A 25,918-nucleotide genomic window follows, 5' to 3' on the forward strand; every position below is an offset into this window, starting at 1 on the left:
TTTTAAAGCAATTTCACCATAGTAATGTGTTAATAGTGTCAAATTACAATCCAGTTGTTCTTACCATATTTCTTCAATTAATTAATTAAAAAAAAAGGAAACCAACTACTTTTTAACCTTAACCCATAGGAAGCCATGGTGACACACGTGGCCCCAAAATGGCAGTGTGTCAGGTAAGCTAGCTCATTTCCAAAAGTGTACTTTTTGACATCAAAAGCTCATTTTAAAGCAATTAGTAATGTGTTAATAGAGTGTCAAATAATACAATTCAATTATACTTCTGAATATATTTCTTCAATTAATTAATAGAAAACAAGCTATGAAAGCTAGCTAGCTTTTAGCCCTAAGCCATAAGAAGCCATGGTGAGGCACGTGTCCCCAAAATGGCAGTGTGTGAGCTAAGCTAGCACATTTGTAAAAGCGTATTTTTTGCCATTAAAGGTAATTTTCAATGTTTTAATAGGGTGTCAAATATTACAATTCCACTATTCTTACTATATTTATTCAATGAAATCATAGAAAACAAGTTAAAGAAGCTAGCTAACTTTTAGAGTGAACCCATAAGAAGCCCTGATATCGCGCATGTCCCCAAAATGGCAGTGTGTTAAGTAAGCTAGCTCATTTACAAAAGCTTAATTTTTTGCCAGTAAAGCAAATTTTCAAGCAATCTACCAATAGTAATGTGTTAATAGGATGTCAAATATTACAGTTCAACTGTTCTTACTATATTTCTTCAATGAATTAATGGAAAGCAAACTACGGAAGTTAGCTACCTTTTAACCTGAACCCATAAGAAGGCATGGTGACCCCCAAAATAGCAGTGTGTCAGGTCCTTTCCAAAAGCTTTTTTGGCAATTGAAGAGATAAGGGGAGCTCAATTTTTACTAATAATTACAACAGTCACTTTTATTGCAAATGTTGATCCAAAATCAGAGAGCATCCAGCTAGCAGGGGAGGTGTGGGGAGGTGTCAAAAGTTTTTATGGGTGTATCAATTAGTCATCTGTCATCTATCTTTATTGTGAGGTTCTTCTTCCCCTTTTCCTCTTACTCAATGTAAGATGACTGAATGTTGTCTTCATGTTTTCTTTCTCCTACGTCCATCCCTCCCTCCGAGCTTCTCCGCCCACCCCCTTCCTCTCCAATCCGCTTCATTTCTCCTCTTTGCTCACTCACTGGCTGGTGAGTCTCCCGACTTCTCTTCTTCTGGTCGGAAATGAGCAGCCGGGTGTGTCGTGGACATGAAGGTAAGGTGTATGGTATGTCTTCTCGTGACTGGACATGATGTTTTGGACATCTGAGTGTGAGGGAGGACAGGACATGGTCACAGCAGAACCATGAGGAGCCTTTGTGGACACGCTGAGTGTCATGTTTTCTCAGAGGCTCATCCGACACCCTGAAGGACGTCCTCATCCCAGCTGGACCGACAAGAAAGCACTGAGAGGAACGTGAGGGTGTTTGCTGTGGTGAAACAAGAAAAGGTGTGAAGGCTGCCGATCATCCGGTAGGCGGAGCGACACGTCTTGAGTTTGGACCACACTGGCCACTGGCAGACATCCTCGTCCACGTCGTCCTGCATGGACGGAGTGAGCAGAAAAACAGCATGGAGGTCATCCAGGTGAAAAGGTGAGGAGGCTAATGGGGGGCAGCGAGGGTCCATCTGGTGTTGACCAGAAGATAAAAACACTTTGAGCAGCTTGTCCAAACGTTGACATGCTTCCTCTCCGTCTGTCCTCACACAGCAACACGATCATGATCGAGTGGCCCAACGTGACGGGGACCGGCCGCCAGGAGCCGAGCCTGAAGCCTGAGGAGATCCACAAGTCCAAATGTGTCCTGGGCTTCATCCCTGTGGTCTACTACAGTGTTCTGCTGTGCGTGGGCCTGCCAGGTACGCAGGAGCACGTCTCACGCATGTCCCCCAGGGGACGTTTTGTCCACATGGTCCTTCACTTTGCTGCTTTGCACGGATCCTCATTAGCGGGAGAAAATGAGGATCCATGCGTGAGGAAAAAACAATAATTGTTATTGACCCTTCCGGACCCTCAGCAGAATTACACTGTCACTGTGATGGACGCCATTTGTCCTCGCGATGTTCGCTATTGATCCATGAGAGATTGAAAGAATGTGTCCTTCTTCTTCTGTGGTGTTCCAGTCAACGTGCTGACGGCGGTGGCCTTGTGGAGGCTGGCCTGCCGCACCAAGAGGGCGCTCTACTGCTACCTTCTGGCCGTCACCGCCTCAGACCTTCTCTCCCAGCTCTTCATCATCTTCGTCGGCTTCCTGCTGGAGACGGCGGTCTTCCACCGCGAGGTCCCCCTCCTCCTGCTGCACGCCGTCAGTGCGGCCGAGTTTGCCGCCAACCACGCCTCCATCTGGTCCACCGTGCCCCTCACCGTGGACCGCTATGTGGCACTGTGCCACCCCCTCCTCCACCGTCAAATCAGCTACCCGGCGCGGGCCTGGAGGATCATCGCGTTGGTGATGGCGTGCTCGCTGGCCTCCGGGGTGCCGTTCTTCTGGTGGTCGGACATGTGGCGGAACGCCGCCCCGCCCACGCCGCTGGACGCCGCCCTCATTTGGAGTCACGTGATCATCATCTACTTCCTGCCGTGCAGCATCTTCCTGGTGCTCAACTCGCTGATCGTCTGCAGGCTGCAGTCAAGGCGGAGGGAGCCCGGCGCCGAGGCGGCCCCCCCACGCCGCCTCGGGAAGGCCACCGCCATGTTGCTGGCCGTCACCACCGCCTTCTCAGTGCTGTGGGCGCCCAGGACCGTGGTGGTCATCTACCACCTGCACGTGTCCTCGGTGCACCGCGACTGGCGTGTCCACCTGGCCTACGACCTTTCCAACATGGTGGCTATGCTCAACACGGCCGTCAACTTCTTCCTCTATTGTTTCGTCAGCAAGGCCTTTCGCCGCGCCGCCCGGGAGGCGTTGCTTCTCCGAGGAGGCCCGCGGCATCCTCGCCGCCTGGAGGCGTCACCGTGTGCCATGAACGACAAACACCAGCAGCGGGACAGCGCCCCCTCGTGCCCGGATGACCCTGTGCCCCTTGCCCACATCAGTTGAGGACTGCTGCCATCACAAGGTCACATGGGCACATTCAATTTAAAAGACATCCTATTGCTGAGGAACAAACATGGCCGCCTTGGCTTTAAAAAATGTCCGGCTGAGCTCGGCCTGCCGAGCAAACAAAGTGCAGATGTCGTGATATGTGACTCCGCCTCCTCAAACAACCTCTTGCCGACTCGCCAGCACAACCTCGGCTTTGGCTAAACACACACACACACACACACTCACTCACACTCACTCAGTGAGTACATTTCCATTTTGTGCAACAGGGATCAACATGAAATCAGTTAAAAAGTGTATAAAGTCTTATGCTATTTTATTTATAACCTGATTAAAGGAGCATAGTGCATGTGGAGTGTGTACATGACCTTAAAATCCATAATTAATCATCAATTATCCTTACAATATTATTATTTGAAGCGTCTTTTAAAGTAGGCCTTTGTGAGGGAAAGCAACAGCGTCCTCTTGTGGACATGAGAGGCGCCACGTAGCAGTGCCAGGTGTGAAGCAATGACTAAAACGTGAATAATTCACATGAGTTAATTGACAGTCAAGAAAGATGCATATCACAATTACATGTGCTCTATTTTCTATGATTACCGCCAAGGTTTTAAATAGAATATACTGTAACGACTGGTGTGTAGTGTGGTTCTTAGCTGCTGTTCAGAATGTGGGCTGCAGGGGGCAGTGACGTTCTGCATGCTGGGTTACAGCCAGCCTCTTGGTGAAGACGTCGTAGAAGAAGTGATTGAGGAAGTGTTAACTGTTTTTCATGCGGTTATATCCTAACACTGCACTAATACTACTAATAATAGTAATAAAAGGCTGACATGTTTACATCCATGCTGCTGTTTTATTATTCAGCCATCATCACTGTACAGTACCAACTTTTCACCACCAGGCGTCGCCGCACACTCAGTTCTTTTCTACTTCGACAGGTGTGTGTGCGCGTGAACACAGAATGTCACTCGTAGCAAAGCTGTGTTCAAGTCGTTAGCAGACCCTCCTAAAGGATCCATTTTTTTTTAAACTACAACAAAAAACTCAGAGCTGACCTTCATTTCATTTCCACACAAACTGAACTGAATCATTTAGATATTTGATGTTTTGATGCTACCTTGAAACTTTTTTTCCCCACGCTGACTGAGCCCTTCAGGTGAATCTGAATCAGGTACGTGAATTAATCACCTTGACCCATTTCAGCTTTCCAACGTGTGTAGCGTGTGTGCGTTGTAATTATTTTTGCCCATCAGTTTTCTGCAGTTCTCATTAGACTGATTATCTCTTCATGTTTGCTGTCAAATGTACAAAAGTAAGTTTTTTTCAAGAAGAAAATGATCAATGACGAGTGTAAAAGTGTTTTGTCAGGGACATGAAGTTTATAAAAACCATCAAAGTTGGAGCTAATGCTAGCAGCTAGCATTCAATCAGTGCGTGAGCATGTTGCTAGCAGCTAGCCACGTTAGCATGATGATGTCACGATGAATGAATGTTTTGGCAATGACAAGCGTGCCAAGGTGCGCAGTTGCCATGGTAGCTGCCACATTGACCTTGCTCATGTGGCGACCAGAGGTGTTGGAGAACATAAAACAGAAGCTGTAACGTGTAGACATGCACGTCATACAAGAAAGAGCACTTGTTCATCGTTTGTTTGCCTTAAACGTGTTGCTACACTTTCAGTCAACGTGAATATTTGTGCACGGTTAAACATTAACACGCTAGTGTCTGACAGCTCACAGGACTCAAAGAAGTATTTGTTTTAACTGTTGCGCTTGTGCGTCTAAACAGGAAGTGGTCGACGGTGCCGCAATGGCCGCCAACGTGAGCCGTCCCGAGGGTTGCGGCGTGGGCGTGGACTCCATCTATTACAACTTGTGCGACCTCGCCTCGGCGTGGGGGGTGGTCCTGGAGGCCCTGGCTGCGGCCGGCGTGGTCTTCTCCTTTGTGCTGTTCATCGCAGTGCTCGCCAACGTGCCCTTCACTCAAGACAGGAACCGCAGGAACTCTGTGGCGCTGCACGCCATCTTCCTGGTGTGCACGGCTGGCCTCTTCGGCCTGACCTTCGCCTTCATTGTGGGGAAGGACTTCTCCACCTGCGCCTCACGCCGCTTCCTTTTTGGTGTGCTGTTCGCGGGCTGCTTGTCCTGCCTCCTGGTGCAGGGCGTCAGGCTGAACATCCTGGCCCGGACCAACAGCGCCCCTCCGGCTTGGACCTCGTGTCTTGGCGCATTGGCGCTGGGGTTGGTGGAGGTGGTCATCAACACCGAGTGGCTGATCATCACTGTTGTGCGTCACCCGCTGGCGCCACTCAACTCCACGAAAGAGCGAGGCGAAGCCACGGCCACGCCCTGCAACATCGCTAATCAGGACTTTGCCATGGCGCTAATCTACGTGATGGTCCTCCTCCTAGCCGTGGTGGCGGCCAGCGTGTGCGTCATGGCGGGCAAGCACAAGCAGTGGAAGGCGGAGGGTGCTCTCATCCTTGTGAGCGCCGTCTTCTCCGTGGGAATTTGGGTGGCGTGGATCGTCATGTACATCTACGGGAACCGAGGCAGGGGCGGGCCCTCGTGGGACGACCCCACGCTTGCCATCGCCCTGGTGGCCAACGCCTGGGTCTTCCTCATCTTCCTCACCATTCCACAAGTTTGCTGCTTGCAGAGCGGCGGCGGGTCCGACTTTGGGGAAGACTCGTACCCGAGCCGAGGCGTGGGCTACGAGACCATCCTGAAGGAGCAGAACCCTCAGAACGTGTTCATGGAAAACAAGGCCTTCTCCATGGAGGAACCTGTACCAGGTACGCAGACTTTGACCCCGCCCACTCACATTTCCGCACAGACACCATCAACACTGGGGTGGGGCTTATGATGTCACAGTTTGCATAACTGTCCATAACGGACAATTATGAAATTATTTACGGACGTTGTGAGAGACAAAAAGTGAGTAAAAAAAACATTGTTAGTTTTTTTTTAATGTCACAAACAAGACTGAGCCGCCTGTGAGGGCTTTAAGATGGCAGGGGCGGGGTTGTTGCTCGTTGAAGAGTGATATATTTCATCCTAGAATCGCCAAAAGCGTCCAATAAGACCAGAAAATTTGAAGATTTGTCAAGAGAAAGCAACAAAGTCGGCGACACTGATCCCTCCTGCTACATCTTCTTCTTCTCTGATGCGTATGAGGTGTTTTAGGATGCGGGGTTACAATGCCATCTAGTGTACGGTGTTGGAACCACAATCAACATTCACACAAGTCCCGTTATAATGGGCTCATGAGCGAGCGCTAAATCTATTTGTGGCACAAATAAAGTACGGTGTGGTAAACACTGTTATGTATCGTGGCTACAGCGCCACCTGTCGCTTGGACAGCCCGTCAGTGTTGTTTTATGCAAATGGTGAGGTTTTGGTGTTAAAAAATGGAAGCAGAGGCTCGGGTTAATGATTGTCGTCTAAGGTCACATGACCAACATGAGCAGAAAGTCAACAAGTTTCTGAGTTTGGAGCTTCCTGTTAATGTCTAACCGCGTCGTCCCTCGCCTCCCGTTCCCACCAGAACTGGGCTGTGTTTGCGTGGTCTCCACGGCGACCGTTTCCGCCGCATCTGAGGCCTCAAATTGTGACAAAGTCTTCTCACGTTTTCACGCCCCCCGCAGCTTGCTTGCTTGCTATGTTGTGTTGAACGGTCAAGACGATATGTTGTGGTTCCTTCCAGCGTCCAAGCCGGTGTCTCCGTACAGCGGCTACACGGGCCAGCTGAGGAGCAGCGTGTACCAGCCCACCGAGCTCGCCCTTATCACCAAAGCCAGCACGGTGAGTACGCATCGCGGCGTTCAGGCTCCATCGCGAAGGCTGCCATATACTGTGTGTATAAAGATTTTTTTCTCTTGCAGAACCCGCCGGACACGTGCTACGACACCGCCATTCCAAGAGTCTCCGCCCACTTTGCGGCCGACAGCATTAGTTCCACCCCCTCGCAGCACGGCGACAAGCCGAGCGCAGTGTATCTAAATGGAAGCGGCGTAGGTGCATGATGTTACCATAGCGTCTTCCGGGGCATCAAAGCGTCCGGCTGATGAGGTGTTGTGTGTGTCTCCTGCAGGGGAATGTCCTGCACAGGACATCTCAGTGGTGAACCAGTCCTGTCCTGCACCCTGATAGTCCCGTCCACGTCTGGCGTTGTCCTGAAACATGGAGAACATCATGTTCTTCTGCAACATTAGCTCCTCCCACTTTGGCTTTCTACAACTGAAGACATGTAAATATGTTTCTAGTTCTTCTACATGATGTAAATATACTTCATTCCGAATCATGCACTATGATTTTGCTTATAGAATTAATTTAATATCAGTATTCCTGGTCTGCAGCAAAAATAAAAGCACATTTAGACATTTCCTGTCATCTTCAATGTCGTGGTCGGCGTCCGTTGCGACGTGACGTCATCCATCCCGCTGGGGTAAGCCGGTCAAGGTCATAAGAGGAGGGGGAATCAAAATTGATTGTGAGCTTCCCGCTGCGTCGGGCTGCAGGGGACAAAAACAAATGTGGATCGCGTCTCACTGGGACAGAACAAACACGCAAAGCAGATACACGGTTCTTCACCAGCAGCCTGGCTGCTGCCTGAGAACTTCCTGAAGAGGCGGGGCCATTTCAGGCCCATCCGGCTTCGGTTTCATCAGCAACGAGGACGTCTGTGATGGTTTTCTCCGCTGAAGTCTTCAGAATAGTGGAAGTTTACTTCCTTTCCCGACCGCAGGGCGGCGAAAGACATCAACACGTTGGCCCACAAACGTGTCGAACGTACTTACGCAAATTTAGTCGAGTTAACATTTGACTTGTTTCGCTGGTGATGTCGTTGCCGCGGCACGTCCACGCGCACCGCAGGAGAGACGGCATCAATGTGCTCTTTGTGTGCTCGGCACACAAAGACGGCACTGTCAGACGACCTCGAGCAAGGACACCTGAACCGCACCTCAGCGCATCTGCACATGTCCACCCACGAGGCAGCGTGGTTACACAGCACACACAATAGGACACAAAACGACACGCAAACGTGTGTTTGGAGCGATCCGGGCTGTTGACACAGCTGCATTTGGGTCACGCTTGCTCACGGAGCCACCTCAGCGCTATCACAAGTATTCCAACATGGCTGGTTGGAGGTCATACTTGTATCTTAACATGTAACACATTCCTTACGTTCCTCTGAGAGTTGGGTTGAGTTGGTGTTATTTATTGCATATCTATCAAATCCAAAAAGAAAAGTCTGCTGGAAGCGAAGCTGCTGGACTTTAGATCCGAGCTTCAGTGAAGCATGTCCAACATCACCTTTCAGCCTGATGGAGTTCTACTTTATTTCAAACGTTATTCTCCCACTTTGGCTCCAAAAATGCAGCAGAAGCCGTGAGGACTTTGTGCCCCGTGTGTTACTCTTCCTCTTGTCTGTTCTTTTGCCAACAATAGCAGCAGCCTTTCAAGGGCGCTCAGCCTTGTCTGACTTTCCATGAAGTGTGACAAGCGTGACTGAGCTTGGAGCCTCTCTGCGGGCCTTGCACCGGGAGATAACATGGCCCACCACACAGCTGGTATCTCGGCTGCGTTGCCATAGATGCATGCGGCTTGCAAACATTGAGGTCTGCAGGGACCGCAGACTCCTGAAAACAAACACGCATTGCCTGCTGCATCAGTGGAGGGTAACATGGTGAGAGGGGCGTGGTGTAGTGTAGGTGTTGCTGACTGAAGTACAAATAACACATTAAAAGGGTTTACTTTTACTATGAAAGAGGCTTTTTCAGACATGATAGCCATGTAGAGTTGCTTCAGAGGTGAAAACTAAAACACAAACACAATATGGTAAATATATATTTTATAATGTTGACTTTATACCCTCAGTGGCGGAACTACATGGTGGCCATGGCCATCACTGGACACTCTCACTGGCCATCTAGACATTTCAGTTATCAACTTATTGCCACCCCATGTGAGTAATGCTCTCACCTTGGCCACCTCTGAAAAATTTCTAGCTCCGCGACTGACTGTACTATAAAACATATCCAATAGTGACATCTGCTGGACATTATATGTAAATGCAACCAGTCCGTTTGTTACCGCCTGCACTTGTCCATTGGTTAGCGTGAGAAATCTTCGTTTCTGATTGGTCACATTATTTTCCTAAGGAGCAATCAATGCTTTCGTTTACAGGATGTTATTTCCGGGAAAATGAAGGAATGGTTACAAATAACCTGTATCGCTTTTAGCCCCTGAATGATTATATTTATCGAACTTCACACTCAGCGAGAATTAAAATAGTCAAACTCACAACCACACCTTGTTTGTACACGAGGATGGTTTATTTTGCCGTCAATATGGTGAGGTCCACGACGTCTTCTTTACGACAGGTCGGTAGTTAAAAATTAGCGTTAGCCGCTAACTAACTGCACTATTTAATCATCGTAACACTTGTTGCTGTGTTACAGCGTAATAATAGGACTACAGGATAAGTCATCTTACAATAATTGGCCGTCTTGACTTTGCCAAGTATGCAGAAGAGAACGTTAACTTTTACCTTGGTCATTTGATTTGACCCTGTTGCGTAAAGATGTGGGAGACATGACATGAACGAGTCGTTCAAAAATTTTTAACCGATTCGAGTCTTTTGCATGCTCGTCTCCATTAACTTATTCAGTTACTCACTCTTGTTAAAATGTCCCTTGTTTTCCGGACAGTGGTTCAATTGGGAAGGGTGGAACTTGCGCGTTGTGACGAGTACCCGATTCAGTGACTCACAATCAGTCGAGTCAGTGAAGGGAATCGAGTTTCCCATCACTGCTGATTAGTATAATAAGAAAGGCGTTTGGAAATGAATGTATAACATTGGTACCACAGTATTGCCTTTTCTTATTTTCATCAAAACTGCTTTCTGGGAACATTTCAGTTGAGAAAACTACTGGTCTAATGCAGTGTCATTCAATATTCTTCTGTTCTCCAGCTGTGCATGGCATCATGGAGGGGGGGTTTGCTCAGCTGGAACGTTCGCAGCTCCTCTGTCGCATCAGATTCACCAGCGGGCCCATCGGAGAGCAGCAACCCACCCCCTGGTGACGGTGCTTGTCTGGCTGAGCAGGGCCCCCCCACACCCCCCACCTACTGCTGCATGAGCGGCTGTCATAACTGCGTGTGGATAGAACATGCCGAGCAGCTGCTGGCCTACTACAACGACGGCGGCGAGCGGGCGCTGGCTGCTGTCGAGGAGAACGTTCTGGACGACAACCTGAAGACTTACTTGAAGATGGAGATAAGGCTCCTGAAGAAGACGTGATGTCAGTGCTGGTGAGTTGTTTTTGTGCCACACTTCCACGGCCTGCTCATCCATCCTGACGAATTCCATGTGTGCGGAACCTTCCAGAATCCTGTCACCAACAATCTGCCACCACAGGCCTCGTCTTGAAGAATAGTTTTCTCCTCAAGCTGCCTGAGAGGGGAAAAAGTGGCTGGAAGCGTCAGTTTGCTGATGTGACTGAATTTCAGTGGAAAAAATGATGAAATGTTCGGAAAATAGTCCTGCTACTTTGTCACTTTTTACTTTCACTTGCACTTTGAAGTTGTTTGAAGTTTCAAACATATTTATTACATTGCTTCATATTTAAGAGTGTTTTTTCAGATATATTTTAAAGTCTTGTAAATTAAACACCAGCTTGTCTTGATGTGTTCTTGTTGGTTCGCCTCAGCTAAAGAAATTCCACCAGGGGGCGTAAGAGACACCCCCAGCTCGACTTGCATACTGTACTTTCAAGGGTTGTTTACTGGTTGTCGACACGGCAGCAGGAATTAGCCACGTTTTTTTGCGAGGCCTTTCGAGTGTCTCTGTGAGCTGATCCTGATCTCCCTCCTGCGTCAGCACTGGTCTGGTAATTTTGACTCTCTCCTGGCTGTGGGGCAGGGGGCACCGCATTATGCAGTACTTTCAGGATCTCAGGATTACATCGGCTCCTTCGCACAAAGTGTGCGTTGTGCCCGCTGAATATGACGTGATGGAAATAAGAGATTAGTGTTGATGCAACGCGTGGCTGACTGACAGTAGCTCATCATGGCAGTCAAACCTACAGTCAGCGTCATTGAGAAGATCCTTTATTGTTATAATAGCTCCTTCATTTGTCCCCTACATATTTAATCTGTCCTTCATTTCCCCTTGCACGTCTTCCTGTGTCCTTCATTTCTCCCTACATCGTTCTATCTTTCTGGTTTTCGTTCTGCTACATCTTTCTTTCCTTCAGTTCCTCCTACACCTTTGTACCTGTCCTTCATTTGTCCCCTACATCAACTGCGACGGGCAGGTGTGGCAATTCTCGTTGCGCCCCGGCTTGTGGCCTGTATGTTGGAGTTTAACCCGGTGAATGAGAGGGCAGTTTGGGGGGGCTGGTCCTGACTTGTTTGCGCTTATGCGTCAAACAGCAGTTCAGAATACCCACCCTTTTTAGAGTCTCTGGAGGAAGTACTGGAGAGTGCTCCCTCAGGGGATTCCCTTGTTCTGCTGGGGGACTTCAATGCTCACATTGGCAGCGACAGTGAGACCTGGAGAGGTGTGATTGGGAGGAACGGCCCCCCTGTTATTGGACTTCTGTGCTGGTCACAGATTGTCGATAAAAAACACTATTCGGTGGAAAGAATACTTCAAAGACCTCCTCAATCCCACTGACACGTCTTGCTATGAGGAAGCAGAACCTGGGGACTCCACGGTGGGCTCTCCTTTCTCTGGGGCTGAGGTTGTCAAAAAGCTCCTTGGAGGCAGTGCCCTGGAGGTGGATGAGATCTGCCCGGAATTCCTTTAGGCCCTGGTTGACGTGTCTCTGCAGCATCGCATGGACATTGGGGGAGGGAAACTCTGGATTGGCAGACCGGGTTGGTTGTCCCCCTTTTTAAGAAGGGGTGTGTGTGTGTGTGTGTGTGTGTGTGTGTTCCAACTTTTGTGAAATCACACTCCTCAGCCTCCCTCCCTGGTAAGGTCTATTCAGGTGTTCTGGAGAGGAGGATCCGCCAGATACTTGAATCTCGGATTCAGGAGGAGCAGTGTGGTTTTCCTCCTGGGCGTGGAACTGCGGACCAGCTCTACACTCTCAGCAGAGTCCTTGAGGGTGCATGGGAGTTTGCCCAACCAGTCTACATGTGTTTTGTGGACTTGGAGAAGGCATTCGACCGTGTTCCTCAAGGAATTCTGTGGGGAGTACTCTGGGAGTATGGGGTGTCGGACCAGCTAATTCAGGCTGTTCGTTCCCTGTATGACCGGTGTCAGAGTTTGGTTCACATTGCCGGCAATAAGTCGGAACCGTTTCCAGTGAGGGTTGGATTCCGCCAGGGCTGCCCTTTGTCACCAATTCTGTTGATTATTTTTATGGACAAAATGTCTAGGTGCAGCCAGGGTGTTGAGGGGTTCGGGTTTGGTGGCTGCAGGATTGAGTCTCTGCTTTTTGCAGATGATGTTGTCCTTCTGGCTTCATCAAGCCGTGAACTTCAACTTTCACTGGATTGGTTTCTCAGCCGAGTGTGAAGCGGCCGGGATGACAATCAGCACCTCCAAATCCGAGTCCATGGTTCTCGTCCAGAAAAGGGTCGAAAGCCATCTCCGGGCCAGAGATGAGCTCCTGCCCCACGTGGAGGAGTTTATGTATCTTGGGGTCTTGTTCAGGAGTGAGGGAAGGATGGAACGCGAGATTGACAGGCGTCTGCAGTGATGCGGACTCTGCATTGGATTGTTGTGGTGAAGAGAGAGAGAGAGAAAGGCAAGTTCTCAATTTACCGGTCGATCTACGTTCCTACCCTCATATGGTCATGAGCTTTGGGTAGTGACCAAAAGGACAAGATCGCGGGTGCAAGCGGCCGAAATGGGTTTTCTCCGTAGGGTGGCTTGGCTCTCCCTTAGAGATAAGGTGAGAAGCATCCGGGAGACTCGGAGTAGAACCGCTACTCCTCCGCATTGAGAGGAGCCAGATGAGGTGGCTTGGGAATCTGGTCAGGATGCCTCACGGACGCCTTCCCTGGGGAGGGGTTCAGGGCAAGTCCGACCGGTAGAAGGCCTCGGGGAAGATCCAGGACACAGAGAGACTACAGTATGTCTCCCAACTGGCCTGGGAACACCTCGGGATCCGCCGGGAGGAGCTGGACGAAGTGGCTGGGGAGAGGGAAGTGTGACCCTCCCTGCTTAGGCTGCTGCCCCCGCGACCCGATCTTGGATCAGCGGTAGAAGATGGATGGATGAATGTTCAAAAGTGTCCTTCATTTCCCCCCTACATCCTTCTTTCTGTGTCCTTCCTTTCCCCCTACATCTATCTATATATCTGTCTTTCACTGCCATCGTAGATGATAAATAAATATGAAGCAATAGTTGAACTCTCACAAGAGGACTTATAATGATTGAGATGCAAGCTTCTTCATTATGGAGCCTTGAAGGATTGACAAGCTGATGGTCTGAGATGTCCGCATAACAACAACTTTCTGCTAGTAAATCGGGTGTATGTTCAAATGGCAAAGGAGGTGTGTTGTGTTGCACGATGCCACGTTTTTGTTGTTTATGAAAACAAACGAGATGTCACATGCTGTTTTTTTTAATCACAGGTTGTTGTCCTCATAGTCTTCCTGCAGGTAGAACACCCTTCCCAAAACACGCGGACGTCTGAGGAGGAGGCGTTACTGTGTTAATCCTGTGCAGGGGTTCAGCGTATAAGAGGGGCCCTCAGCCCCCGCTGGCCACTCATCTGCTGCGCTCACACCCTCTCGTCTGGCTGTTCTTCGGCAAGCAGCCGGTGAGTAGAAGAACGCTGATACTACACGCTGACTTCTTAAGGCGCATTGTGGAAGTTTGAGGGGCCGTCTGTCTGGATGTGGAAGTTGTTTGTTATTCCCACTTCTTGGAAAAAGAGTGGTCATACTGGCTAAATTGGCAGAGGATGATGAGGACGATGAATTTACTGTCGTATACTGACAACATTTGTACATTATTGTATGTTTTGTGTGTTTTCTCTTGACTGGTTACTATTTAATGGGTGTTGTGTTCTGCTGAAGATACCTCTCTCAGGTGTTTTTGGGATTGTCATTGAGCGGTGTGATGCTTAAGAACATCTCTGTCTGCTCAGCACTTGTGTTGTCTTCACTGTAACCAGATTACAGTGAGATTAGTAACCTGATCCCAGGATTACTGTCCAACTGGGTCATCCTGACAGAACTAGGAGTCACAATAGAATGTGAGCGTAATCCAGTCTGTGCAGGGGGTTGTAGGGGGGGTTAAGAGGGTTATAAAGACATGTAATGTCACACCGAGGTGACGGCGTGCACGTGTCCACACTGTGCAGGTGTCATCGCCACCACGACAGCACGCAGATATCACTGACATGAATCTGGAAGCGCCCAAAGCTGAGATCAAATCGGCCACCCGGGTCAGCGGCGGCCCTGCCACCCCACGCAAAGGACCCCCCAAGTTCAAGCAGAGGCAGACCCGCCAGTTCAAGAGCAAGCCTCCCAAGAAGGGAGTGCAGGGGTACGTGTCTGCACGTTTCCAAACCAAAGCACAAGATACTGTAGGCTTCCTGTGTGTAACTGTGATTTGTCTGCAGTTTTGGTGATGATATCCCGGGAATGGAGGGCTTAGGAACCGGTCAGTTTTTCAAACTTCTCCCGTCATGGTTTGCGTGTGACTTGTGTGTGTGCATTGAGCAACATCACACGTGTGTTTGTGTTGCAGACATCACAGTCATTTGCCCCTGGGAGGCCTTCAATCACCTGGAGCTGCACGAGCTGGCCCAGTATGGCATCATCTGAGGCGGAAATCTTCCCCGCAACACTGAACTGTGACAAAAAACATTTCCAAAAAAAACGTCCCCCTTTGCTCGTCATGGACTCCACAGGAAACGTAACCAAGCCAGGCAGCCTCGTGCTGAGTTTAACCCGCTCAATGGTGTCGCTTAAAGGTGGATTCCGCAGAGACGGGCCACTGCTGAGCGCCCAAATCACTCCTTTCCTTCCAGCCTGAAGGAACCAAAACACCTGGAAGTCTCTTTGTTAAAGTAGAAAAATACATTCCAGGAAATGTGCATTGCTAATGTGTCGTGTGTTTGCTGTGTCATTGTAATCCATCCTGCGTAAATGTCTCACCCTGTCTTTTTCTTGATGTTGTTTGTGTCATTTCGTTATTGTACCTTTTCATCCATCGTATCATGTTTATGTTCTAACACTCATCTTGTGTCACTTGAACATTAAAATCTTCCAAGTGTAACTCGCACAACTTTGTCTCAATCACAAAAACGGCTGTAATTGATGCTATTTGGTGAGAGAGGAGGGTTTTCTCTCATCCAATTTTCCTCCTGATGAGTGCATGTTTCAACTCACTTTCAAAGGCCTGGTTATCTCTACACCAGGGGTTCTCTAATGGTTTTATGTGGATCATTTTTATTTTTATTTTGTACATTTTTATTAGACTTAGACTTTATTGATCCACAAGAGAAATTGCCTGATTACAGCAGCTCTATTTCGGACAGGTGAGGTATTGTACAGCTGGATGGTGTGTGGAATAATTGAAGTCCTGTAGCGTTCACTGTGGGAACGGAATTGGAGGAGTCTATTATTGGATGAGCTCCGCTGTCCCTGTCCATGATGGAGAGCAGTTTGTCCAGTGAAGTATTACATTGTTTTTTTATACTATTTATTATTTTTATGTATTTTTTAGACTTCTATTTGAGTCATTTTTATTTTTACTACTTTTTAATGTTTTTATTTGAGACATTTTTATTTTTTACACTTTTATTGAAATATTTATTTTTTTTAACACTTTTATTAGTTTTTATTTTCAGTTATTTTAATATTTTACCCCTTTTACACCACCTTTTCATTTATTTTTGTATTTTTTTACACTTATTTAACTCACTTTTATTTTTATATTCATTTATTTATATATTTTTATACTTAATATATTTAATTCAAACCAACCAAATGCATTTTTTCTAAATTGCCTATGTCATCTTTTGAAACATTAATACGCAAAATTACATGTCTTAAAGTGCATTTTAGAAGAATTTATAAGACATTTTTTCAAGGAAATGAGGAAGAACGTGATAATTGCATGCATACAAATAATGCATAAATTCAACTGAAATATCAAAAAGACCACCAAATCAGATATTTAATTTAACTTAGAACTGTGCAAAGAACATACAGCATACCAAGGAGAAAGATGACCAAAATATTGCTCAATTTGGCTTCAAAATAAGTCAGACATGGGTCAGACATTTAATGCATTTTTTGACTTGCTGTCTGCGACCCACCTTTGGTTCCTGACCTACCAGTTGAGAACCACTGGTCTACAGAGTGAGGACAAATAAAGCATACAAAAGGTTTATGAGTTGCCCCTGTGGATGATGTTTCCTCTTCATAAAGCTGAGTAGCTCGCCTTGAAGATTAACATCAAAGTGATCCAACATCAGGTTCTTCTGGTATCTGTATTATGCAGATGAAAGCATTTTTTATTTGAAAAAAAAGACGTCTGTCTCAGTTAGAGTAAACCTACAATAAAAAATTCAGACTGTTTTTCCATTTTTGCTGTCGTTTTTTTAGTTTTCTTGTTTATGTGTATTTTTTTTTGAAAGTGCTGATGGCCAATATAAAGAGCTGTGGGCCGTAAATGGCCGCCAGGCTGCATTTTGGACACCCCTGGTTCATATCTTTGGAAAGGGCTAAATATACTCAATCAATCAAATACTTATTTTCCATCCCCACTGTGTAAACCAGGAGTGCCTTCAAGTAACCCCATGTGAGGACCAGTGCATTATGCCATATGTTCATAAAGATGGCTAAAATAAACCCAAACATTGAAGCAAATATCACAAATTATTATCCATTACACAAATTATCTGCCTTTGAGTGAATTAAAAATTGTTTTTTTGGGATTAAACAGTATTCTGTGAATTCTGTCGACTTTGAGGAGACAAGTGGAACGCATCAACACTAAACGTGTGTGTCCAAGGGGACCGTTTTACTGTGGGACCGGTTGGGGAGCTACATCGGCCTCTAATGTTTGGTACACCCGCTGTGGGATGGAGTTTGGTTGACAAAAAGACAGCAAAACTGCGTACACTGAACTTTTTCCCCATCTGACTGAGAGAGAAGCACCTCCACCGACGAGCATGGCAGATAATATCGTAAGTGAAAGTTGTGTTTGCGCTCCTCCACTCGGCTAACATTAGCTAGCCTGCTAGCCCAGGCAGGAGTGATGAGGCAGCAGAATTAGCATGCTAGCTAACGGTACGTGTAGTACAAAGTGGACGGGCCTTTTGGCTAAACCGGCTAGCCGCTCGGCTAACGGTAGACAACTCGATTGAAATGTTGTGTTTTGGCAAAGAGAGTGACACACGAACAAGCTGAAAAATACAGAGATAACATTTAGTCTTTTCACGGAGTTAGTGTGTCAAAAGTGGCCTTTGGTGTATGCAGTGGTTGATGTTGCGAGTTCATTGAAAGTGTTATTGTATTGACGTAGAATGATCTGGAACAGTTCGCCCTTTCCTCTGTTGTTCCGATGATATGCCATGCAGTCAAATTGTAGGAACGGCTCGTCAAAGTAGTGGCAATAGTGAACGTTAACGGGTTTTTTTGCACTGTCATGGTTGCCATAATGACACTGTTGTTGGGAGGGAAGGGGAGGGGGACTGAGGCTCTGTTGTTTTGACTTCACAGGTGTCGTTTCTAACTGTACAGATTATGTTGTCATGTTTTTCTTTTAGATAATCAGGGTACAGTCCCCAGATGGGATGAGGAAAATTGCTTCAACCAAGCGGGAGACTGCTGCTGCCTTTTTAAAGAAGGTACTATGATTAAATCGCATCTCCTTTTGGATGCTTCCGGCATGGAATTCTCTGGTTGTGCTCAGCAACATCCATTCCCAAATCGATGACAAACTAATGAATTGATGATGCTTTGCAGTGTATGAAGTGAATGTTGTACTAAACAAGCCGGTCCTGTGCAGACAGTGTAGTATATGCATTTTGTCTAGGCTGCCTGGTACAAAATCTGTCAAGAATAGATCTACTGCAGGGGTGCACCCCCTCCTGCCTTGCAAGGCATACATACAGTGGTGTGAAAAAGAGTTTGCCCCCTTCCTGATTTCATATTTTTTTGCATGTTTGTCACACTTTAATGTTTCAGATCATCAAACAAATTTAAATATTAGACAATGACAACACAACTGAACACAAAATGTTTATAAATGGAACTTGTTAAGGGAGGAAAAAATCCAAAGCTCCAAGGCCCTGTGTGGAAAAAGTGATTGCCCCCTAAACCTAATAACTGGTTGGGCCCCTTTAGCAGCAACAACTGCAATCAAGCGTTTGTCATAACTTGCAATGAGTCTCTTACAGCGCTGTGGAGGAATTTTAGCCCACTCATCTTTGTAGAATTGTTGTCATTCAGCCACATTGGAGGGTTTTCCAGGATGAAGCGCCTTTTTAAGGTCATGCCACATCATCTCAATAGGATTCAGGTCAGGACTTTGACTAGGCCACTCCTAAGTTTTCATTTAGTTTTTCTTCAGCCATTCAGAGGTGGACTTGCTGGTGTGTTTTGGATCATTGTCCTGCTGCAGAACCCAAGTTGGTTTCAGCTTGAGGTCACCAACAGATGTTTGGACATTCTCCTTCAGGATTTTTTTTTAGAGAGCAGAATTCATGGTTCCATTTATCACAGGAAGTCTTCCAGGTCCTGAAGCAGCAAAACAGCCCCAGACCATCACACTACCACCACCATATTTTACTGTTGCTGTGATGTTTTTTCTGAATTACTTTTACGCCACATGTAATGGGACTCACACCTTCCTTCGTTCAACAGGTCTTGGGAGAAATCAAGATGTTTTCTGGCAAAATTGAGACCAGCCTTAATGTTGTTTTTGTTCAGTGGTTTTGGTCTTGGAACTCTGCCATGGAGACCAAATTTGCCCAGTGTCTTTCTTATGGTGGAGTCATGAACATTGACCTTAACTGAGGCAAGTAAGGCCTGCTGTTCTTTGGATGTTGTTGTGGGGCCTTTTGTGACCTCTTGGATGAGTCGTCGCTGCTCTCTTGGGGTCACTGGCTGGTCACTGTTCTATGTTTTTTGCCATTTGTGGATAATGGCTCTCACTGTGGTTCGCTGGAGTCTGAAGGGGGGAATCACTTTTTCACACAGTGTCTGTAATCCAAAAGTGGGTGTTACATGAGAATATGTAAAATACAACTGATGGCTGACTTATTTCAAAGTCAAATTGAACAATATTTTAGTCATCATCCTCCTTGGTGTATTTTCATTGCACAGTTAGTAGTGAAATATCTGATTTGGTGCATTTCTGATCTTTCATTTTCATTTACTAAGAACTTGTATGCACGCAGTTTAGGTTATGCTCCGATTGATCGGCCACTGATTTCCGTGAAAAAGCACGCAATTGGCATATGTCGATAAATGCCTATAAATAAAGATCGGTAAAGCCTGCGGCTCGTACTATTGCAGCATTCAAGTGAACCCTCCGTGCAGTGTAGTGTCCTCCTCCCACTTTCCTTCACACTGCGCAGACATGCCAAAACAAAAACAAACATGGCTTCCGTGTGCAACTTACCTGCCAACACATGCCATGAAAAATATCTTGCAGGCGTAGCATGTTAAAAACCTTTAATACAGCAATAGAAGAACAAACACTTGACTGAGTATGGTGACTTTTGGAGGTGTGATCATCAGTCAAACGGCAGCTAACGCAGCCAAAACGCTGGACAACACTCGCCCGTATGTGCATGACAGACGGCTAAGCAAGTAACCCAGGAAAAGAATGAAGTTCATCAGCTGAGATGACCAACGTTTCTCAGCGGTGGAAGACACCGGGTTCGCCGACTGCTCTCTCACTTGGAGACCACCTATGTGGTACCTGGAAGTCCTGCTAGGGCTCCACCAATTACTTGATTTTACATCCAGTCTTATTAAATTATATGTATTAATGTTCCAAAAGATGACATAGGCGATTAAAAAAAAACAACCCAAAACAAATACATTTGCTTGGTTTGACTTAAAAATATAAAAAAAATGGAGGGAGTTAAAAATGACTTAAAATAAAAGTGTAAACCCCCCCCCCCCCCCAATCTGTTTAATAAAACTGTAAAAAAAAAATTAAAAATAAATATGACATCAGTAAAAGTAGTAGTAGTATCAGTAAAAAAAAAATTTAAAATAACGATTTAATACAAGTAAAAAAATTAAAAATGACTTCTATAAAAGTGTAAAAAAAAAAAAAAAAGACACAAATAGTAAAAATAAATAAAAATGTAAAATGACTTAAAAGTAAAAAATAAATAAATAAAACTGACTTCAAATAAAGTGTAAAAAAAACCCCCAAATAAATAAAAATAAAAAACGATTTAATAAAAGTAAAAATAAATAAATAAATACAAATTAAAAATGACTGCCATGTAAGTGTAAAAAATGACATACCAGTAGTCAAAGTTAAATCACTTAAAAGTACAAAAAAGTAATAAAAATGACTTCAAATAAAGTAAATAAAATAATAAATGTTGTAATAAAATTGTAACAATAAATAAATAAAATGATTTCAATAAAAGTGTTTACAAATAAAAATAACTCAAATAAAAACATAAAAAAACCAAACAAACATAAAAACAAAAAATGCCTTAAATAAAAGTGGGTCACGCCTAAATGACCATTGGAAATGTGGGTCCCAGGTTGAGACCTTCAGAGAACCTATGGTATACTGTAAATGGCCCAGACACTAAAGTTCTGTACCAGTCTACCAGTTTATTGAAACACTTACATGGAATAAACAATGAATCTCTTTTTATGCCGAAAAAGCATGTTATTGTATTGGTGTTCTATCATCAATAATGAGAAGCTTTAGTAAGATGAGAGAATGTTTCATAGTCATTACAAGGTACGGTATGTGAGGACGCTGTGCAGCAGCACCTCATTATGAACATACAAGCGAGCAGAGGCAGGAGGTGAATACAGTTTAAATTTCCAGTTTCTTCTTGGTGCTGCATTTTTATGCAAGCTCTCGCTATCATTGACCCAATAATGGTGCTGGAGGCTGCTGGACATGGACCAGCTTCTTACTTTCTTCTTACTGGGAGACGTCATCATCGCGCCTCCTACTGCTGTGAACCTGCAGCTGGAGCAGTGGGAGAATGAAAGCAGCTTTAATGTTTGCTTTCACTTTGCTGCATGTTTTTAACGCCATGTTGGTACTGTAGCAAGGTGGGCGTTCCTGGAAGCTCAGACATGTGAACAGAAGAAACATCTCTTTTGACTTGCATCAGGTTCCTCAATCCTCTTGTATGTCTTGACAGGTGGCCAAAGAGTTTGGATTCAATTCAAACCGCTTTTGCGTTTACGTGAACCGGAACAAAACCGGAGAGATCCTTTCCCAGAACAAAAGCCTCAGCCTGCTGAAGATCAAGTGAGTACAAAACGTGTGAAAGGGACAGCGTTTCGCCACAGGGCTGCAATCTATATGTGGTGGGGTCTTAATTATGCCATTGTCTAATTTTGCATAATTGGACATGACCCAATGCTCTGACAAATACTCAGCATTTATGTGTGGATGCATAAAAGTGAGCTCTTTGGTTTGTGTTCATAAGAATTGTGGTTTTAAACCTTATTTGTTAACAACAGAACATGAAGTTAATGACTTATGGGTGTTGGTTTTATTTTGTGCAGCGCTACACATCCGCCCTATAACACGCACGGTTGATTAACAAAAACATTCATGATGTTTCTTGGCTGATTTTAAAGATAATGTACATGTCATTGTACATCTAATATCTCACTGCAGTCACCGCTCGTTTATTGACGTTAATTGGTTCCAGACTATATATATATATATACTGTATATATATATAATAGAATATTTTTGTAGTTACAGCATAAAAAAACCTGTTTACGACCTTTTTAACATTTAGAGCGCTATAGACATGAAATAACGCCTCTATAGTCACTTTTACACTCCTACTACCCAGTATAGTAGATATAATCAGAGAAAAGAAGCAATTTAAAACATAAATATGACTCGTGTATTTCTGTAAATGTGTTTCGGTGCAAGGGGAGCTGAGTTGGGGGGCTTACAGGGAGTGACGTCAGGCGTTCAGAGTTGAGTTTTAGCTTGGTATAACATTAGCCCGTGTTAGGGTCTATTTTGCCTCTGGTGACTTAAACAATAAAAGCCTAGGCTTTGTGGGTCTCGCTGAACATTACAGTACTATTACTGACAGCTAGTGACCAGTGTAGAATACTACATCATCCCAACGTCTTTGAATGCGTCTTGTGAATACTTTGTTTGTATTGTAGTTCATGTAGCCTTTTTTATGTTTGAAAATGCTTAATCTCTGCAAAAAATAGGGGGGGACAGCCAAATGTCACTCTGATGCTGCACTCGGAACGCCGAGGTAGGTTGGATTGCAAGGTGTGCCTAAAGCACTTAATGTGCGCTTCCAATAATGCCTTGCACACTGCCACTTCTATATTATTGTATTATCATTCATAGTAGCGATGCTATGTTCACAGTCGGATTGGCTTCTGGCTTCCCAGTTCTCGCGATGCAGCTTTTCCCCAAATGAGAAATCTCGTCACGTTTTAACGACACCCCTATTTATTAATATATATTTGAACAAACACTATAGTAAATGAATGTATGGGAAACACTGAAGGAAGTCTGTTGTGTTTGTTGTGCCTTTAATGGTCCTCATTCTCCTCGTGTTTGCAGGCATGGCGACATGCTCTATTTGTTCCCGTCGGGATCACCTACCTCCTCTGGGGAGGTCATGGACACGACCTCCCCACACTCATTGTCATCGCTGCCGTCGACCTCCTCTTCCACATCATCAACGTCGTCCTTCTCGATGCCTCGTCCTCTCACAGCGCCGCAGGTCCAAGAGGACGAGATCGATCAGTATCTGACCAAGCAAGACGGCAAGATCTACAGGAACAGAGACGCTCAGCTGTGAGGATACTTTCGCAAATGGGGGCAAACTCTTGGCTTCACGTGTGACCTCTGAACTTGTCCTTTCTTGGCACAGGTGTCGCCATGGTGCCCTGGGGAAATGTGTGCACTGTGTACCTTTAGAGGTGAGACACGGCTTCTTGGAATGTTGCTCGGTGTGAAGTTCTGTGAGTCTCTGCATGCTCTTATCCCTGCAGCCTTTTGATGAAGACTACCTGAATCATCTGGACCCGCCTGTCAAGCACATGTCATTCCACGCGTATCTGCGCAAGCTGACTGGGGGAGCAGACAAGTAAGAAACTGTCTTTGCCTCACATTTAAGCTGATTGTTTTATAAACTGAGTGCGAGGAACGTTGTTTGTGTGCTGGCGTGGAATTGCAGAGGCAAATTTGCCGCTCTCGAGAACATCAGCTGTAAGATCAAATCGGGTTGTGAGGGCCACCCTCCCTGGCCGGAGGGGATCTGCACCAAGTGCCAGCCCAGCGCCATCACACTGAACAGACAGGTACCTCTGTGTTCCCAAAGTGTGCCACGTGTCCACAGAGTGTGTGTCACCAAGGTGTCTCCTTCCTCCCAGAAATACAGACACGTGGACAACATCATGTTTGAAAACCACACCATTGCAGACCGCTTCCTGGACTTCTGGAGGAAGACAGGCAGCCAGAGGATGGGCTATCTGTACGGCAGGTACACTGAGCACAAAGACATCCCCCTTGGAATCAGAGCAGAGGTGGCCGCCATCTATGAGCCTCCACAGGTGACGTGTTCTCCTCCCTTCCTCACCTCGGTGTACCTGAATGGAGCTTGTTGGCTTTGACCTCATGGATGGTGTGTGCTGTGGTTCCAGAATGCTACTCAGAACAATCTGGAACTGCTGGATGATCCCAAAGCGGCATCTGTGGACGAGATAGCTGCCAAACTTGGCCTTCGTAAGGTTGGTTGTCTTCTCTTTTTCATTTTGAGTCAATAAAACTGACGACTTCGGTCTTTTTTGCAGGTTGGCTGGATCTTCACAGACCTACTCTCCGAGGACACCAGGATAGGGACCGTCCGCTACACCAGAAACCAGGTAGGGATGCCGGTACCTGGAAAGACCTCCTCATCCCAATCACGTTAGTCAATTCTTGCTGCGTTTCTTTGCCCTAGGACTCTCACTACCTGAGCGCAGAGGAGTGCATCACAGCGGGTTACTTCCAAAATAAACATTCAAACCCCTGCAAACTCTCCCGGGACGGACATTTTGGCTCCAAGTTTGTGACAGTGGTAGCAACAGGTACCACAAAGCCAAACGTGATGCTTACTGTTCAACCGGTGATCGCAGGGCGTGAGCCAGATGATGTTATTTCTGTCACAGGCGGTCCAGACAACCAAGTGCACTTTGAGGGCTACCAGGTGTCCAATCAGTGCATGGCCCTGGTGAGGGATGAGTGTCTCCTGCCCTGCAAAGACGCTCCTGAGCTCGGCTACGCTAAAGAATCCAGTCCTGAGCAGTACGTACCAGACGTTTTCTTCAAGGTAACGTGACCAGATGTTTTCTCCACGTCGTCGTGAAGCTGCTTGTGTGTGTGTGTGTGTGTATGTGTGTGTGTGTGTGACTCACCTCTACCCTCCGCCCTCCAAACAGGACAAAGACAAATTTGGAAATGATGTCACGTTCCTAGCGCGGCCTCTTCCGGTGGAGTACCTCATTATAGATGTAAGTTACCTTCTCTGCTCTTTTTTTGCACAGTTTTCTTCCTGAGTGTATTCAGGATGGACTTCTCCTCTCTTTCTTTCACAGATTACAACAACTTTCCCAAAAGACCCCCAGTACACCTTCAGCTCCACACAGCGCTTCCCCATCGAGAATCGAGAAATCCTCGGAGAGACGCAAGTAAGGAAAAGGCTGCCTTTGAGGGCTGCTGCTTTTGTCTTTTCACGCTTATTCCACGTCTGTCTGTCCTCAGGACTTCCACAGTTTAGCAACGTATTTATCCCAGTGCACCTCCACGTCATTCCTGGACATGGTGTCAGACTTCCATCTGCTCCTCTTCCTGGTCACCAACGACGTCATGCCTCTGAGAGTGAGTCCACATTCTCAGATATCCGTGTGCTCATAACAACTGGCGTCTCCATAACTGGACACCTTGATAATGTCTTTGTAGGACAGCATTGGACTGCTGCTGGACGCTGTAAAGACTTCCAACGAGGATCTGGCTCAGACGTGGAAGAAGTCGGAGCAGTGGGCCACCATTGAGCAACTGTGTAGTAAGTACCTGCAACTCCTCAGACTGGCCATCATGATCCAGGTTTTAATCATGAGGGTCTCTCTCTTATCCCCCCAGGTACAGTCGGGGGGCAACCGTCTGGATCCCTGGGTTTCGACACCATGGGAGATCCCTCTGCTCCCCCCTCCTCCTCTGCCATGTGGTCCTGCCCCCACTGCACCTTCATGAACCAGCCTGGCACAGAGCACTGTGATATGTGCCGCCTGCCCCGCAGTTAAAGCCCCTCCCCCAAATTCAACCCCCCCAAACCCCAACCTACCATGATATCTCTTTGAAGCCCCTCCCATCTCTTACTGCTGTGAAAGGGATGCTCAAGTTTACATCTTTGTGTCCCGTCACGGTGGCTATTGTGAGTGGGGGGTACTGCACTTTTGGCCGGGGTCTCGCCCCCTCTGCCCCTGGTTCTTCTCTAATAAAAAAATGGCTGTCTCTCAGGACAACAGCAAAGACTTGCGTCATCGTCCACATCTTTTGAAGTCCGTATTTTTGGTGGTGTCTTTGTTTTTTTTTGTTTTGTTTTTTTTTTATTTTTTTTTTTAGTACAATCATTGGCCCTGCCCACCCAAACATACCTTCTACTTTCAGTA

At 46.3% G+C, this 25,918-nt stretch overlaps 5 protein-coding genes across 7 annotated transcripts; all 5 read left to right on the forward strand.

Moving 5' to 3' along the window:
• Positions 1–1,220: 1,220 nt before the first annotated feature.
• gpr142 (G protein-coupled receptor 142) lies at positions 1,221–3,444 on the forward strand. The gene is made up of 3 exons (XM_054767310.1): positions 1,221–1,625; positions 1,742–1,890; positions 2,155–3,444. The coding sequence occupies exons 1-3, from the start codon at positions 1,603–1,605 to the stop codon at positions 3,069–3,071; spliced, it is 1,089 nt and encodes a 362-aa protein (XP_054623285.1). The 5' UTR covers positions 1,221–1,602; the 3' UTR covers positions 3,072–3,444.
• A 571-nt stretch (positions 3,445–4,015) lies between these two features.
• On the forward strand, positions 4,016–8,981 carry gprc5c (G protein-coupled receptor, class C, group 5, member C). Of its 3 annotated transcripts, XR_008569636.1 has the most exons (6): positions 4,016–4,245; positions 4,863–5,868; positions 6,780–6,877; positions 6,958–7,090; positions 7,167–7,322; positions 8,954–8,981. XR_008569636.1 is itself a non-coding variant. In XM_054768798.1 (5 exons), the coding sequence occupies exons 2-5, from the start codon at positions 4,884–4,886 to the stop codon at positions 7,220–7,222; spliced, it is 1,272 nt and encodes a 423-aa protein (XP_054624773.1). In that variant the 5' UTR covers positions 4,016–4,245; positions 4,863–4,883; the 3' UTR covers positions 7,223–7,472. The 3 variants fall into 3 exon arrangements, 2 of the variants coding, with proteins under 2 accessions (XP_054624773.1, XP_054624774.1); XM_054768798.1 differs by lacking the exon at positions 8,954–8,981 and having other exon boundaries at positions 7,167–7,472; XM_054768799.1 differs by lacking the exon at positions 8,954–8,981 and having other exon boundaries at positions 4,017–4,245; positions 6,958–7,086; positions 7,167–7,471.
• A 213-nt stretch (positions 8,982–9,194) lies between these two features.
• On the forward strand, positions 9,195–13,834 carry oxld1 (oxidoreductase-like domain containing 1). Its single transcript, XM_054768800.1, has 3 exons — positions 9,195–9,459; positions 10,050–10,390; positions 13,686–13,834. The coding sequence occupies exons 1-2, from the start codon at positions 9,406–9,408 to the stop codon at positions 10,377–10,379; spliced, it is 384 nt and encodes a 127-aa protein (XP_054624775.1). The 5' UTR covers positions 9,195–9,405; the 3' UTR covers positions 10,380–10,390; positions 13,686–13,834.
• pde6gb (phosphodiesterase 6G, cGMP-specific, rod, gamma, paralog b) lies at positions 13,698–15,332 on the forward strand. The gene is made up of 4 exons (XM_054768801.1): positions 13,698–13,857; positions 14,404–14,588; positions 14,665–14,705; positions 14,793–15,332. The coding sequence occupies exons 2-4, from the start codon at positions 14,443–14,445 to the stop codon at positions 14,867–14,869; spliced, it is 264 nt and encodes an 87-aa protein (XP_054624776.1). The 5' UTR covers positions 13,698–13,857; positions 14,404–14,442; the 3' UTR covers positions 14,870–15,332.
• Positions 15,333–17,090: 1,758 nt separating this feature from the next.
• On the forward strand, positions 17,091–25,595 carry nploc4 (NPL4 homolog, ubiquitin recognition factor). Its single transcript, XM_054769038.1, has 17 exons — positions 17,091–17,241; positions 17,824–17,904; positions 21,415–21,524; positions 22,827–23,063; positions 23,140–23,188; positions 23,261–23,355; positions 23,446–23,569; positions 23,642–23,821; positions 23,912–23,998; positions 24,062–24,133; positions 24,211–24,337; positions 24,419–24,579; positions 24,689–24,760; positions 24,845–24,937; positions 25,011–25,127; positions 25,209–25,311; positions 25,389–25,595. Exons 1-17 carry the CDS (start codon positions 17,227–17,229, stop codon positions 25,547–25,549), a joined length of 1,884 nt encoding a protein of 627 aa, XP_054625013.1. The 5' UTR covers positions 17,091–17,226; the 3' UTR covers positions 25,550–25,595.
• The last annotated feature ends 323 nt before the right edge of the window (positions 25,596–25,918 follow it).

The sequence above is a fragment of the Dunckerocampus dactyliophorus genome, chromosome 2 (assembly GCF_027744805.1).
Source record: "Dunckerocampus dactyliophorus isolate RoL2022-P2 chromosome 2, RoL_Ddac_1.1, whole genome shotgun sequence".
Lineage (NCBI taxonomy): Eukaryota > Metazoa > Chordata > Actinopteri > Syngnathiformes > Syngnathidae > Dunckerocampus > Dunckerocampus dactyliophorus.